The 16,569-nt window shown below is 40.3% G+C and overlaps 1 protein-coding gene across 1 annotated transcript in view; it reads left to right on the forward strand.

Annotated features, from left to right (window-relative positions):
• The window catches only part of grin2bb (glutamate receptor, ionotropic, N-methyl D-aspartate 2B, genome duplicate b), a 144,217-nt gene extending 137,042 nt beyond the window's left edge, over positions 1-7,175 (forward strand). Inside the window, exons 14-15 of the mRNA XM_063009807.1 lie at positions 786-1,024; positions 4,713-7,175. Coding sequence (XP_062865877.1) covers positions 786-1,024; positions 4,713-7,175 — 2,702 coding nt within the window. The remainder of the gene's footprint in view (positions 1-785; positions 1,025-4,712) is intronic.
• Positions 7,176-16,569: the final 9,394 nt, after the last annotated feature.

Here is a 16,569-nt window from a genome sequence, read left to right on the forward strand (position 1 = left end):
ACATCCATATGGGAAAAAATACCTTGAAACTCATCGCCTTTAAAACTTAATGCCACTCCCAGAAGTACCACTGTATACACACACACACACACACACACACACACACACACACATATATATATATATATATATATATATATATATATAGCTTGTTTACCAGCAAAACATAAAGATTAGCCTTTTAAACAACCTATATAGGCCTCAGTGAAATTACTGCAATGATCCAGGCATCGTTTAAGTGCAAGGAAAATAAACCATAGCCCTGAATTCTATTGGCATCCGTTTAGGTTTGTCTTTGTCTTTTTTGGACTGTTATCTCCCCTTTAGCCCTAAGTGCTGAATTACAAGTGGCACTTGTAATCAATCATTAATGAGGAGGAACTCTGTAGGGAAAAAGTTGGGAATAATGCAACGTGACAAATGTAGTCATTAGTTTACCACACACAACTATGCCTCCCAAACACGGTTTCCTCTTCTAGACACACAGCCTATGTTACTACATTGTGTGTGTATTTGTGTGTGTGTATGTAAGGATGCTCTAGGACTGATACCAATACCCTGGACTGATACAAATTCTGTATCGGTCCAATTACTGAAATTACACTGTTACTTACATCTCTTCCTTTCTGCCCATCCTCTCAAAATCATTCGTGTTTTTTATTAACCCCCCCCCCCCCCCCCCCCCCACTTACCCCTTTTTTATCTCACTATTATCTCATCTTTCTCTTACTTCCCCCATCTGCATCATATTTCCTTTCTCCATCTTTCTTTCTCTCTCTTCACAGGTGAGATGGAAGAGCTGGAGGCGCTGTGGCTTACTGGGATTTGTCACAATGAGAAGAACGAGGTGATGAGCAGCCAGCTGGACGTGGACAACATGGCCGGCGTCTTCTACATGCTGGGGGCGGCCATGGCGCTGTCACTCATCACTTTTATAGCTGAGCACCTGTTTTACTGGCAGCTTCGCTTTTGCTTCATGGGCGTGTGCTCTGGCAAGCCAGGCCTGACCTTCTCCATAAGCAGAGTGAGTGTTGTATACATGTGGAAGAATGTTTGAGTGTGTTTTATGTAACACATTTTGACCAATAATTCTATAAAATATTGTAACAGGGTTGAGACAGTTAGGAATCTGGAGTGATAGTGTAACCACAGCCAATAATCAACACAGGTACATAAGTAGCTCCAAAATTCTGACTTAACTAAAACCCCAATAAGGCATTACTAGCACCTAATTAAAAATAGCCAAAAGTAAAATGATATAATCTATCAATGTGTCATCTACACTCATTAATAGTTTTGTTTCAGAATCGAATGCAATATTTATCCTAGAGCTAAAAGATCCTCTGAAAATAAAATGTCCAGAAGACATGAGAATTAGCATGTGGTGTGTTTTGAACACATTCATCAACCAGCATCTGTTAACCAGTAATAAATCAGTATTAGGGGCAGAAATAAGCTTACACTAACAAGCAGCTCAAGCTGATTAGTATTCTTTTTTTGTTTGTTTTAGCAGAAAATGTGGGACTCCCTGCAGGTTCTGATGACTCTCATATTTAAAATGTATTCTGTACTTTTATATTATTAACTATTTACACTGTGTGTGTGTGTGTGGGGGGGGGGGGGGGCGGGGACTAAAATTTTACTTGCAGCCTCTAAAATGCTGAAGCCGAACCTGCATGCCAGTACATTTACATTTACAATTTCGGCATTTAGCAGACGCTTGTATCCAAAGCGACTTACAGTACCGTGACAGTATATTGTTTGAGCAATTGAGGGTTAAAAGCCTTGCTCAAGGGCCTAACAGTGGCAAAACCAGCGACCTTTCGATTGCTAGTCCAGTACCCTAACCGCTAGCTACAACTGCCCATAGTAGGTGAACCGTTTGTCTAAATTGCCAAAAGTGTTATCAGTAAATGGGGTGGCACGGTGTCACCTCACAGCAAGAACGTCCTGTGTTCGATCCCCAGGCGGGGCAGTCTGGGTCCTTTCTGTGCGGAGTTTGCATGCTTTCCCCATGTCTGCGTGGGTTTCCTCCGGGAGCTCCGGTTTGCTCCCACAGTCCAAAACATGCAGTCAGGTTAATTGGAGACACTAAATTGCTCTATAGGTGAATGTGTGTGTGTGTGTGTGTGTGTGTGTGTGTGTGTGTGTGTGTGTGTGTGTGTGTGTGTCTTCCCTGCGATGGACTGGCGTTCCATCCAGGGTGTTGCTAGAGACATTCTAGAGACACTTGGCTGTGTCTGATTAAAGGATTAATAGATAAAGATTATCATAGTGGCCACTCCAACAGCTACTTCTACTGTCCCAACAGTACAAAATGACATCTGACTTATCTCTCACACAGTTCAAAGATATGAAAACTGGTTTAATGAAGCTACTAAAGTCCAGGGTGTTTTCTGCCTTTTGGGATAGGGACTCTCATTGCTACTCCAACATCGACTTCTACTGTCTAAGCAGCAGATGAATATTTAGAGTATAACACTTTCATTTGTACATAATACAGCTCTACGTAGGAGTCCACTGCTGGCTGTTAAGAAGCCCAATGGCCTCACATGTGTTGGAGGGGGCGTGTGCTAGACTATGGTCCTTCTCAGCCACAAGTATTATAAAATTGAGCTATACACATATAAAACTGTATAATCAAATGTGTCCTAATGTCAAAGACAACAGAAGCAGAACAGGGATTGAGTGGACTGCAGAAGAAGGTGAAACAAAATGTGGAAATAATAATAGAGAAACAGGTGAAATAAAGAGGACGCTCGGGGGGGAAGAAAGAAAGAAAAGAGAAGAAAGATATCACAGACCTGAGAATGTGTCAGTACCAGTCCAAACAGATACACAGTTCAAGAGATTAATAGAAGAAAAGAGTCGAGCTGGCATGAAGGACCAAAAGCAACAGGGGTATTAGAGATAAGGCACACTCGCGGGATGTGAACTAGCAGAATGGTGGAACAGAAAAATGAGTAGGAGGTGGACAGGAAAGCATTTATGACCGGCCTCTCTGAGGGCCTGACATACATCACCAGGAGTCAACTTAACCTTTGCAATATTTTACGGAGGGAACTCTATTAACCGCGTCCCTCCAGGTGGTTGTTTTTCTATTTATGTGACTATTGTTTCTGACATTTATTCTCAAGGAAGTTTCAAGGTTCTCTAATTTGAGAAATAAAATATATCAGCTGCATTATTTAATGGTAGATGGCACACTGGGGCAGTGTTAGTGCTGCATAGTCACATGGTGCCAAATTCACGGTGGCTCGGTGGGTAGCACTGTCGCCTCACAGCAAGAAGGTCCTGGGTTTGATTCCTTTTCTGTGTGGAGTTTTCATGTTCTCCTTGTGTCTAAGTTGGTTTCCTCCAGGAGCTCTGGTTTCCTCCAACAGTCCAAAGACATGCAAACTGGTTCATTTGAGGTACTAAAGTCCCCCTAGGTATGAGTGTTTACCCTGTGACAGACTTGCGACCTGTCCGGAGTGTTTCCTGCCTTTTGCCCAGTGAACCGGACCCACTGTGTGGTTTAATAGGATAAATCGGTGGTAAAGGAGTCAATGAATGAATGAAGGTGCATTGGCTACTCTAAACTGCCATTAAGTGTAAGAGAGCTGGAGTAAATAAGTGTGAAATGCTCTGTGGTAAAGTTGCGCCCTGTCCTGGTTGCATTCTTGACTTGGCCCCACTCTGAAATGAAAAATATCCCGTCTTAGCCGCTCAAGTGGCGCAGCGGTAAAATATACTAGCACACCAGAGCTGGGTTTTCGAATACATCGTATCGAATCTCAGCTCTGCCATCCGGCTGGGCTGGGCGGCTGCATGAACAACGATTGGCTGATGTTCATAGGGTTAGGGACAAGCCGGATCATGGGTTCTCATGACTGGTGCAATTACGACCCCTGCTGGCTGATTGATGGCTCCTGCACAGGGCTGAGAAATAATGCTGATCAGGGTGTGGCTCTCCGTGCACAGTGCTGAACGGTATATATGAACTCGACTCCAGCAGGTGAAAAATTTACTCTGTACTGAGCACGTGTCGGAGGGGGCGTGTGTCAGTTGAGAAGCGTACTCAGTCAGCGGTGGAGGGTTGAATCGGTGGAGGAAAAACAAACAAACTAACCCAAGAAATCACGTCTTTGTTTTATTTGATTGTGTGTTATTAAAAATTGATTAAAAGGATCTTGGTTATGCTTTTAAAAATGTTGACAAGGCCTGTAACCCTCTGAGCTCCAGGTGTGCTGTGCAATGGCTGACCCTGCGCTCTGACCCCAGCTTCCAAGCAAGCTGGGATATGTGAAGAAAGAATTTTGTTGTACTGTACACGTGTATATGTATATATGACAAATAAAGGCATTCTATTAAAGGCTGTTTTGTTTTGATGGGCACAAACTCCCACAGTCACAGTTTGTCATCCTTCCAGAAGAGTGGAGGCTGTTATGTAAAGTGTACCAAGCAAAAATGAATAAAATTGTTCCAAAGTTGCTTTTGTCTAACTGTCCTATAGATTCAATGACAATTGGTATATGAAACACAGCTGTCAGACTCTTGAGCAAGGCCATTTACCCTTACTAACTTGGACTAAATTCAGATACAATTCTAAGCAGGTTTTACAATTATATTGTTGATGGTAATTTCTCAAAAGCACTGGTTCCTGGTTTTACTATTGTATTGTATCATTATTGTGATAAATACCAATAATTTATTTGTTCTTTGTCCAACAGGGCATTTACAGCTGTATTCATGGTGTTCAGATCGAGGAAAACAAATCAGGTCTTAACTCCCCATCAGCCACCATGAACATGAACATGAACAACACCCACTCCAACATCCTTCGTCTGCTGCGTACAGCCAAGAACATGACCTCTGTGCCTGGGGTCAATGGCTCCCCTCACAGTGGCATGGACTTTGGCCACCGAGACTCAGCCGTCTATGACATCAGTGAGCATCGGCGCAGCCTGGCAGGTCACTCAGACTGCAAGCCCCCACCTCCGTATTTGCCCGAAGACAATATGTTTAGTGACTACGTAAGCGATGTGGAAAGGACTTTCGGGAACTTGCATCTGAAGGACAGTAACCTGTACCAGGATCATTATCTTCATCACCATGGGGGCACGGGATCTGGACTGGCTCTGGGTATGTCAGGTCCCTTGCCTAACCGACCTCGTAGCTTAGGCAGTGCCAGCTCTTTGGAGGGAGGGATGTATGATTGTGACAGTTTAGGGGGAGGGGTAGCCCCCATCTTCACCACCCAGCCCCGCCAATCACTGACACACAGGAACAGGGAAAAATTCGACCTGATTGCAGGTCACCCCACCCAGTCGAGCTTCAAGTCTGGCCTGCCCGATTTGTATGGGAAGTTTTCCTTTAAGGGTGGGGCATCAAGTTCAGGGTTTATTGCAGGACATGACAGGTACTGTGGGGGAGGTGGGGCAGGCTCTGGAGGGGATGACGGAAATATACGCTCAGACGTGTCGGATATTTCCACTCATACGGTGACGTACGGCAATCTAGAGGGCAATGCCAAGCGACGCAAGCAGTACAGAGACAGCCTGAAAAAGAGGCCAGCGTCTGCCAAGTCGCGCCGAGAACAGGACGAGATTGAGCTGGGCTTCCGAAGGCGCACTCACCACACCATTCACCACCACCACCATCATCCAGTTTCACAAGGTCACCGTTCGGCTACCCCACCTGTTGAACGCAAGAGCCAGAGAGGAGGAAACTGCTCCTCGTACATGTTCCGTGACAAAGATAATCTGAGGGACTTTTATGCCGACCAGTTCCGATCCAAAGACGGGCCATCCCAGTGGGAGCACATGGATTTGAGTGACACTTCTGGAATGGGTGGCGGAGGGGGTCTGGGTGGGGGCGGATGTGGCGGCATAGTCAGCAGTGGTGGTGGCGGGGGAGCGTGCACTAGTCTGGTTCCAGTGGACGATTTCTTGAAAGGTAAATCAAAGAAGACAGAGTGTAAGGGTGGAGTGGGAGGATCTCCTGGTCAGCAGGGCCATGCATGCTGGGAAAAGAACATTGGAGGGGTGGGAGGGTTGGCCGGCGGGGACTGGGAATGCCATAACTGCCACAGTGGAGGCAACAAACCAGTTTGCATGCATGGGGGAGGAGGGGGTGTTGGTGGATCCGGTGCAGGTTGTGGGGGCAGCGGACAAGCCTCCAGCCGCCCAAGCTCGGCCACCTGCAAGCGGTGCGATTCATGCAAGAAGCCAGGCAACCTGTACGACATCAGTGAGGACAATCACCTCCTTGTGGATCAGATAGGGAGCAAGTTTCCTATGGAGGCTGGGAAGGGAGGCAGTGGAGGTGGAGGGGCCCAAACCCAGGTTCAGAGGCGCAAGTTTGGCCCAGGGGGCAGGGTCTTGCGCAGGCAGCATTCGTATGACACATTTGTAGATTTACAGAAAGAAGGGGCAGGCAGAATGGGAGGCTCAGGGCTTGGAGGCGGTGGAGGAGCATCTATGCTTCCTCAACCCCGAAGTGTGAGTCTTAAAGACAGGGATCGCTACATGGAAGGTCCAAGTCCATATGCCCAGATGTTCGAGCGTTATAAGGGAGGGGAGCGGGAGACCACGTTTTTTGCTGGTGGGGATCGGAGTAAGGGAGGGGGCTCATCATTTAGCTTGTTCCAAGGTGGAGAGGGTGGGTTGCACCGTCGCTCGGTAGGTGAGAGGGACATGAGGGACAGGGATAAAAGCATGATGGGTGGAGGAGGTATGGGGGGTACCCGAGGGGTTGGGACTTACTCCTTGTCTAAATCTCTCTACCCAGATAAGGTGAACCAGAACCCATTCATCCCAACCTTCGGCGACGACCAGTGCCTATTACATGGCGCCAAATCGTACTACATCAAAAAGCAGCAGGCACAGCAACAGACGCAACAGCAGCAACAGCTTCTCGACAACAACCGGGCTGACTTCCGAGGCTCCATGGGGGTGACTTCTTATTTGCCAGCCTCCGCCTCATCTGGGGTTTTGTCCAACGTGGGACCCCGGTTTTCCAAGGAGCTGTGCCTGGCTGGGCCCCTTGGAAACCACCACGGAGGGGCGGCAGGCAACAACAAGCTGTTATCGGCAAGGGACGGGTTAGGTATGGGGCAAGGACAGAGACCGTTCAATGGCTCAAGTAATGGACACGTATACGAAAAGCTCTCCAGCATTGAATCTGATGTCTGATGTTAAAACGCAAGAGAGAACAGAAAGAAAGAACTGGAACGTCATAAAGAAGGTCTTAGGCTAAGGTAATAAACCAACAGGTTGTGTCTAAAACACACAAGAAAGAGATCAGGAGGAACTGAGCTATGCTTGGTAAAGGTGGACAGAGCACTATCAAAGCACTGTAAATAGCCAGACGGGACCTGTCCATCAGACCACAGACGAGAGGAGCCTAGAGAGTGACGACCTCAGTATATTTGTCTATTTTATCATATCATTTTCTTATCCCTTCTATTTTTGTGCTTCTTATACCAAAACACAATGTCCGATCCTACTTAGGTACAAAGACATGAAGGTACAATCATGAAGGGAGATCTGTTTTTGTCTTAAAACAACAGGGTAAACCTTACAATAATTGTATTGATAATGTTGTTAATATTATTATTATTAGATATGATTATGATGTTTCTGATGTTCAGTTTGGGCTTGATTTCTGAATGTTATATCTTTGCTGTAATATCTTTGTACTCTGCTTACAATTTTCTTAGCGCACTACTTTTAAAAGAGGATTCTTTATTTGATTACGGGAGCATCAACCGGCCTTGCTTGGTCTTACATCATCATGCCATTCTGCCCTTTTGTGGATTATAGAACCACCAGGGACAATGAAAAAATTTAGACAACCTAGGTTTCCTTTGAGCTTAATTTACTATTAATTAATTACATTTTTTTTATTTATTTATAGTGTGTTGTAAAGTTTTATGTAAAAGGCATGAATTGAAAAGTACTTCAGTCGTACTTGAGATGTGTTGAAGGATATTTCTAATAATCTCTTTTTATGGCTTTACAGTTTTTATAATGTTGCAGTAACGTAGGAGAGTTGGTTTAGTACGCAGCACATTATGTGCCTTACTTACCAGGAGTCCCAGTATTCAAATTCTACATTCATATTGGTGTCGCTATGAAAACGTTTTAAACACTGTAGTATTTATTTATGTCTGAATTGTTCATAGTGATTTTATTATTATTACTATTATCATTATCTAACAAACATTACATTGTTAAAGTGTCTGATTACATGTATGATTTCCAGGACTAAAGTAAATGTAGGTAATTATGTTGATGAATTAGGCATGAATTGAATTCTAGGTGCTGACAATATAATATACATTCAAGAAAAAAATGTGCAGGACAAACTGAGTTGCCACCTTATTTGTTCTACCTGCGTGACAGTCAGTTCTAAACGGCTAAATTTGACTGGCTGTTTAATTTTAAAACTCTAAGCTTTAAATGAAAACAATAAGCTTTCTCAAAATGAAAAAAGAGAAATCAGAGATCCATGCACATTACTTCATCTAAAACCAGTAGATTTCGTTTCTTTTTTAACACCTCACCTCATGCTTATGAGGACATTTTTGCTTATGCAGCTTATTTGTGCTCATGTTTCCTTAATGAGGTTTAAGTCCTACATATTTTTTTCATAACATTAATCCTGTGGGAGACAGAATGTCACAGAATGTCATTAAAGAGCTTTGTCTCAGAACCCACTTTATATACGTTCAAATTACAATATTGTGGCATAGTGTGATCTGGAGGCAAACTGTTGTGATTGATAAATCAACAGTAAACATTATTTATAGCATTTAATTAAATCACTTATTTATTTAAATGTAAGTTCAGTATTTTGTTAGGTTCAGGTATTATGGATTTAAAACAGTTCACAAATGAAAGTCTTAATCATTCATGTACTGTAAATCATTTCTACACTTCTGAACAACCTGGATATTTCCAGTTTTATAGTAGGTTTTAAATGATTTTAATTATTTTATACATATTAGTAAACATTTTAATGGTCTTGCATAGAGAGTTTGGACAACAAATACTTATAATCACTTTATAACTAGCCTCTGATTAAAAAATATCGAATAAAAATCTTTATTTACCCCAGGTCCATATTAATTTTAAAAAATGCCTCTTTTTCATCACAAGCATATTTTCTAATCCATATTCCAAGATAAACAAATATAAAAACACAAATCTCATCTCCCAATTCAATAGCATATACTGTATTTATACTTACATCATTTCCAATATGTATGCTAAACCTTTACTTCAACCCCAAAAAATATTTGCAAACTGTGATTAAAATATGTCAAATCCAAAATCACTGAATTGCACTACAATCATGAATTTAGCCTGTATGGTGAATCCCAGGATTTTATATTAGTTATATAGTGCACTATGTAGGCTGAAAAGGCCATTATGTCATACCTCTTATAGGAAATAGATTTTGTAAGTAGGTAACCATTTGGAATGCTAATTTAAGTAGATTCGGCTTTAAAATTAAGAAAAGTGGACATAAATGTCATGGTTTACACCAAATATGTCAACTTATAGCATTTTTGCCATCTATTAGGGACAGTGGAAATGTTAATGTGGCCAAAACATTGAATAGAACATTAAAATGTATCTTAGTGTGGAACAGGCTTTAATAATTAACCACAGGACTGTTCCACATTTTGTACAATTATTTTTGGTTTTGGTTATATTTACTTTTCTTTCTTATGTAGTTTCCTCTAGCCCCATAAATCCATTTCATCCATCATACTTATATTTTTCTGTAGAAACTGTGTGAATATATGTTTTCTTTATTAAATTTTTTTAAACTAACTATTAGCCAAACAGATCTCCAACTGAAGCACAATGTTTATACTATTTGGTTAATAATTAATGTGTATATATCTATTTTGTGGACTCGAAGAAAAACCTCTTTTATTGCCATATTATTTATTTATTTCGCTTTTTTATGTGTGAGAGTTTGTGAATCTTTGAAATCACTGAGACATGCATGCTTCTTTTTTCTATTTTAAATTCTTGCTTTTAGATTACGTATACTTTAAAAACCACATTTTTGATTTCTTACACTGAGAAATGTGATTCTTGTGCTCAGTTTGGGCTGGTTAGTGCCACAAGGAGTTAAGACGGATAGGGTAACTTGTACATAACGGTGTCAGCCAGACATCATGGCAGGTATACTAACACTAAAGGATGTGGATTTATAAAGCAGATGATGAATATTAAAAATTGATGTTTATGTCCTCAGTCTAAAGTTTTCATTCATGTCACAAATTGTTGGCTTCTAACATGGGATGGAGAAACAAATATTGAAACAGTTTGGGTTTTGTGTGTGTGTGTGTGTGTGTGTGTGTGGTCACAGGGCTACTTTTGTCACTTGAGGCGATTAAAACTTTTCATTGCAAAAATGTTACTTGCATGCATGACTAATAAATATTGTTTTAGCTTTAATTCTCTAATGAAAGGTGTAGTTTTCCTTTCCTCTCTGCAGTGTGTTTATCACAGGATGGGTGGTTTGTGTTTTTGTTGAAAAATCGTAAAAATCATGGGGTGACAAACTCAGCCATCTTGGTATTTTATGTAAGTTCTGGTAGCACATGGTAGCAGAGAAGACTTGTGAAATCGGCTTGGTAAGAGAAAGAATTGTGAACGCTGGTCTTTAGAAATAGTTTCAATTCTTCCAGAAGCCAAAATCTCTCTCAGGAACAGATAACATATCTGGTATTTTAAGGTGTATAAATATTTGTATTTAAGACCATTAAACAAGCTTAATTAAGTTCAGTACAGTTGCAGGAACATAATCTGTGAAGCCTTAGAATTAAATTCCTCTATTTCTATTAAATATTTATAAATAAATAATAATAATAATGAACACACTGCTTAAACTAATAACACAAAAATTGGTCGTATCATTGTTCAGACTGTAAAAGTTACACTATATGGACAACAGTATTGGGGCACCCCTTTTTATATTCGATGGGTTTCAGCTACAACAATTGCTGACAGGTGTAATAAATTCATTATGTAAAGAAAATTATATGCTTCCCACTTTGCAGCAACAGTTTAGGGAAGGTCTTTTATTGTTCCACCATGACTGTCCCCTTTGCACAAAGCAGTCTCTATAAAACATAAAGAAAATCTTTGACCTTAGCCTTACTGAACAGCTTTGGAATGTCCTGGAACTTTAGTGTAAGTTTTCTTGACAAAACATTAGTGCCCAGCTATACAAATGCTCTTTTAAATGAATGTGCTCAAATTCCCACACACGCATATTTCAAAGTCTTGTGTGATGCTTCCCAGAAGAAGGCTGTTGTTATACCTGAAAAGATCACACAGCAGCAATTTTTTTATAGCATTTGGGGTTTTTTCTCTCTATATTTTTCTGCTATTTTCCCCCTAATTTTCTCCCCCTATCTAGCCATACCCAATTACCCTGATTGCATTACGCTTCACCTCTACCGATACAACCCTCTACTGCTGACTGAGGAGCTTCGCAACTGACACACGCCCCCTCTGACACATGTGCAGTACCGAGTGCATCTTTTCATATGCGGATCAGCCTTGTGCACGAAAGCCACACCCTGATCAGCATTATTCCCCAACATTATATCCAACCTCTCCCCAGGTCGTAATTGCACCAGCTATGAGGAACCCTGCTCCGGCTTGTCCCATCCTGTGAACAACAGCTAATCATTATTCATGTAGCCACCCAGCCCAGCCGGATGGCAGAGCTGAGATTCGATACGATGTATTCAAAATCCCAGCTCTGGTGCGCTAGCATATTTTACCGCTGTGCCACCTGAGCGGCCATAACATTTGTTTTTGAAATGGGATGTCCAACAAGCTCATGGTCAGGTGTCCAAAATTAGTCATATAGATAATATTTTCTAACCCCCTCTTTGTAAAAAGTCATTATACATCATCTTAGTTGATTTAAGGTCTGGATCCTGAGTTCTCCATTTCAAAACGCAAATTTTTAAATATGTTTTTTGATTCATTGATGTGATTTGATGAACTGCCATGCATCATTCTACTTCTGTTGAGTAATGAGTTTCTACCTTAATATTGTCCTGTCAGTAAAGTATTGAAGCACTGTGAAACATACATGTAGTCTTTTACTGAAATATTCATTGTATTTGGTATTTGGGCTTTTTTATAACCGCTCTTCAGTGTTATTTTTATCAATAGACACATAAATAAAGATTTTACCAAGAATTAGATTTCTTTTTTTACCCCCTTTAGTGTGGCATGTTTTGCTCCTGGCATGATCCTATTAAGATGCCAACCCACAGGGAGAGCAGCAAAAATACAAATACAACATTTACTCTATTTGCAGAAGCAAGAGTAATGAACTTTAAGATTGGTGAATTCCAGGTCACTAGGAAATATTGGTCAGACTTAATGCAGCTCTTTAATTCTTCATATTAGAGCTTTAAAAATGGTTTTGATTGTGGCATGACTCACACTTGTTTTTCAGGACAATGTACAGTACCTCCACAACTTACAACCTCATCTAATTGCTTGGAAAGTTCTAGTCCAGTTAACATACTTTCCAAGCTGTATTGTAATTGATAAATTAATGTGTGTTCACTTATATGAAGAGCACTACTGATGATGTGTTATTAGTTTAGGTAGCATTTTGAACCATTGTTGCAACTCTGTAGGTACATTTATATAGTTTGTACTTATACAATACCTTTCCCTGAATGTAGATTGGAGTCCCAGCTTTTCATTACAACCTCTGTGCTAGCCAAGCCTAGCAGCCGGGTAGGTGGAGAGCAAGAAAGGAATATAGGTACTTAGGAAAGACAGTCACCTACTTTCATTTTAGCTCTCTGTTCTCACTCTTATTAATGTATGGCATTTTTCATATTTGGCTCTGGTACAAGTACAACACATGTGCAATGTTGGGATTTATAGTAGCCTGACCAGCTTTTGTTTCACATTTGCTTTTTTCTCTGCCGCTGTGTCACAAGTCTTAGTACATGTGCCTGAATTTTTTTTATCATTATTTGGGTGTATGTGTGAGACGCTGTAAATAAAGACGTCCCCTTTTCCAATGTTTCTAACACAAAGGAGGAATTTCATTACAGTAGGGAAGTTTTAAATACTTTGAAATCACATGACCAAGGTTAGACAGGAACACTCGAACAGGAACAGAGTACCCAACACTGAGAAAGAAAAAGCTACGCCTTTGTTGTCTTTCATAATAATATTTCTAATTCTCTTTTCCTCAGTTTTTGATGCTTATTTTAAATGTTACTCAAAGATTACAAATGTACAGATTGTGTAAATATGACCAAATGGTTTCTCTTATTCCATTTTTGTATAGAGAGAGATTACCTGTGTTTAAGATTACAATAATTAAACAGGAAATTTCACAATACTTAAGATATTGAGAATATGGACACAGTATGTGAAATATAAATGCTAAGATATATTCTTCTGTCTCTTTGTACAAAACAGTGTTGACAATAAATAAAAGGGAGAAATCCTATCCTTTTTGTCTTTCTTTCATTTTCAGTTTTCTTTTTAGTTCAATATAACAGGTGCTTTGGTATGTTGCTCCCACATTAAACTGTCTTTGTATTTCAGGACTGTAAAATTATTTTATTGATGTGTCTATAATGTAGTTTTCCAGACCAAGATTTCAGACCAAGGAACTACTCCTACAATAACTTTTAGTGGTAAATGGTACATTTTTAGCTTAGATCAAAACTTGGCTTAATCAAGCTTTGAGAATTTGGTCCATTGTGTGGTCGGTCCTGTCAAATTATCAGTCATGTACATTGTACCATATAGAGCAAAGGAGATATTCAACTATATTTGTTGTTATTTAAAAACCTTTTAGTAGATAAATCAGTAGTTCGGGCAGTAGGTAAAATACAAGTAATCAAAAAGTAAGATGAACCAACTTTCATACGTATTTCATTGAAAACAGCTCAAAGAAGAGATAATATATACTGATCAGCCATAACATTAAAACCACCTTCTTGTTTCTACACTCACTGTCCATTTTATCAGCTCCACTTACCATATAGAAGCACTTTGTAGTTCTACAATTACTGACTGTAGTCCATCTGTTTCTCTACATACTTTTTTAGCCTGCTTTCACCCTGTTCTTCAATGGTCAGGACCCCCACAGGACCACCACAGAGCAGGTATTATTTAGGTGGTGGATCATTCTCAGCACTGCAGTGACACCGACATGGTTGTCGTGTGTTAGTGTGTGTTGTGCTGGTATGAGTGGATCAGACACAGCAGCGCTGCTGGAGTTTTTAAATACAGTGTCCACTCACTGTCCACTCTATTAGACACTCCTACCTAGTTGGTCCACCTTGTAGATGTAAAGTCAGAGACGATCGCACATCTATTGCTGCTGTTTGAGTTGGTCATCTTCTAGACCTTCATCAGTGGTCACAGGACGCTGCCCACGGGGCGCTGTTGGCTGGATGTTTTTGGTTGGTGGACTATTCTCAGTCCAGCAGTGACAGTGAGGTGTTTAAAAACTCCATCAGCGCTGCTGTGTCTTATCCACTCATACCAGCACAACACACACTAACACACCACCACCATGTCAGTGTCACTGCAGTGCTTAGAATGACCCACCACCCAAATAATACCTGCTCTGTGGTGGTCCTGTGGGGGTCCTGACCATTGAAGAACAGCATGACAGGGGGCTAACAAAGCATAATTGTAGAACTACAAAGTGCTTCTATATGGTAAGTGGAGTTGATAAAATGGACAGTGAGTGTAGAAACAAGGAGGTGGTTTTAATGTTATGGCTGATCAGTGTATATTTGACTTTATCTCTTTTTTACTTTATTGTAAATATATGCTCATTCCTAATTTGATGCCTGCAACACATGCTGAAAGTTTGTTCAGTAATCAGCAACACCAGTTTTGGAACTTTTCACAACTATGCTTTTATAACATAAAAAATGTATAAAATGAGCATTAATAAAATGAAACTAAAGTTGTTTGTGAATATGGATGGATATTGTTTGTGAAAGTGGAGCGTTCACCACTTTTTAGGGAATTTAGGGATTTCACTACCTACATTCTATAATTTTATTTACAGATTTTAAAAATCTAAAGGGGTAAAACCAAAAACCGATGATAAATGCCCATGACCTTCAATCCTTCTGATAGCAATGCATCAAAAACTGTTATTAATTTAGCAACACTGGCTTGAAAATAATTTGGAAAAACGAAATAGGGTTAGAAAATATAAAAAAAATATCAAATTAGCAAAAGCAGCAATGGTTTTATTTTCCATGGCAAAACAAATAAAATTGTTATTGAAATTTCTTTATATCATAGGTAAGTTTGACTTACATGCATTCAAAACCCCTTTTCGTTTTACTATTTATTGTGCAATGGTACCCTACAGTGGCATATTATCCTGATCTAGCATTTAGTATGGTAGAATGCAAGTTTTGAGGCTCTATGGAGGTACTGCATGTGCAAATGTGCAGGGTGACTGACAGCTGATTTAGTTGCCATGGAAACACCTAATTCACTGTTGCAGGACCACTACAAGCTTGCAAGATGTTCATGTCGAGTATTGTTTTAAGAAGAAAATAACACAAACATTCCCACCCGCATTTTCTCTCCCAAGAGACAGAAAACAAGCCATCACCACTAATATAAGTGTCTAAAATATTCAAACGTGTCCACAGTGATTATTGTCAATTGGTTTAACATATAGTAGTCGATTTGTTATACCATATAGCTAACACACACACACACACACACCACATCCATGTAACTATTTCTTGACAATTAACTGTTACCTAGCAACTGGAAGAGAGAGAGAGAGAGAGAGAGAGAGAACTAGATAAGGAGAGATGGTGATGTGGTGTGTTTCTTGTGGATTGGATGTTACAATGATTCAACACACAATGTAGAGATGACAAGTGCAGCAAGAGCTCAACACCCACACTCATCAGAACTGAGAGACGGAGGATGATGAAGAGGACGGTGATAAAAAGTGTAGATCAAACATCTATTCGGAGAAATAAATAAAAGGATAAAAAAGAAAGAAAGGATGAAGCTGAGAGTGAATGGTGAGAGCAGTGATGGGAAGAGGGATGAGGGAAGGATAAAGTGAAGAAGCTTGTAATGGGTTGTGAGTCAGATACAGAAGATCATATCTGCAGAGAGGAAGAGGAGAGAGAAGAGCATGTTGCCGTAGAGACTGAGTGCAGCACTTCAGTACTCTAGTTTTACTGTGGACACAGTTTACACAGGATTACACGTTTCTCAACACTACAGTGCTTTACACATAAAGACGCGCAAATAAATAATATGCAAAGAAAAGCTTGCCTTATAAAAACACCTATATACATACTCAACACATACTCTAACTAAAGACTAAATTGTTCAGGGAGTGTTCTATATAAACCCTTTTAGACCTTTTCTCTAAGGCATTGCTTTATACGCTGTTCCTGTGCTGTTTCCAAAAGGAAAGTCATTCATTTATTTTTAGTAACTGCTTTATATTGGTCAGGTTTGTGTTAGGTCTAGACCTGTGTGGGTGGGCCTCGGGGGTTGTGCC

The sequence above is a fragment of the Trichomycterus rosablanca genome, chromosome 15, assembly GCF_030014385.1.
Source record: "Trichomycterus rosablanca isolate fTriRos1 chromosome 15, fTriRos1.hap1, whole genome shotgun sequence".
In the NCBI taxonomy this organism is placed as follows: Eukaryota; Metazoa; Chordata; class Actinopteri; order Siluriformes; family Trichomycteridae; genus Trichomycterus; species Trichomycterus rosablanca.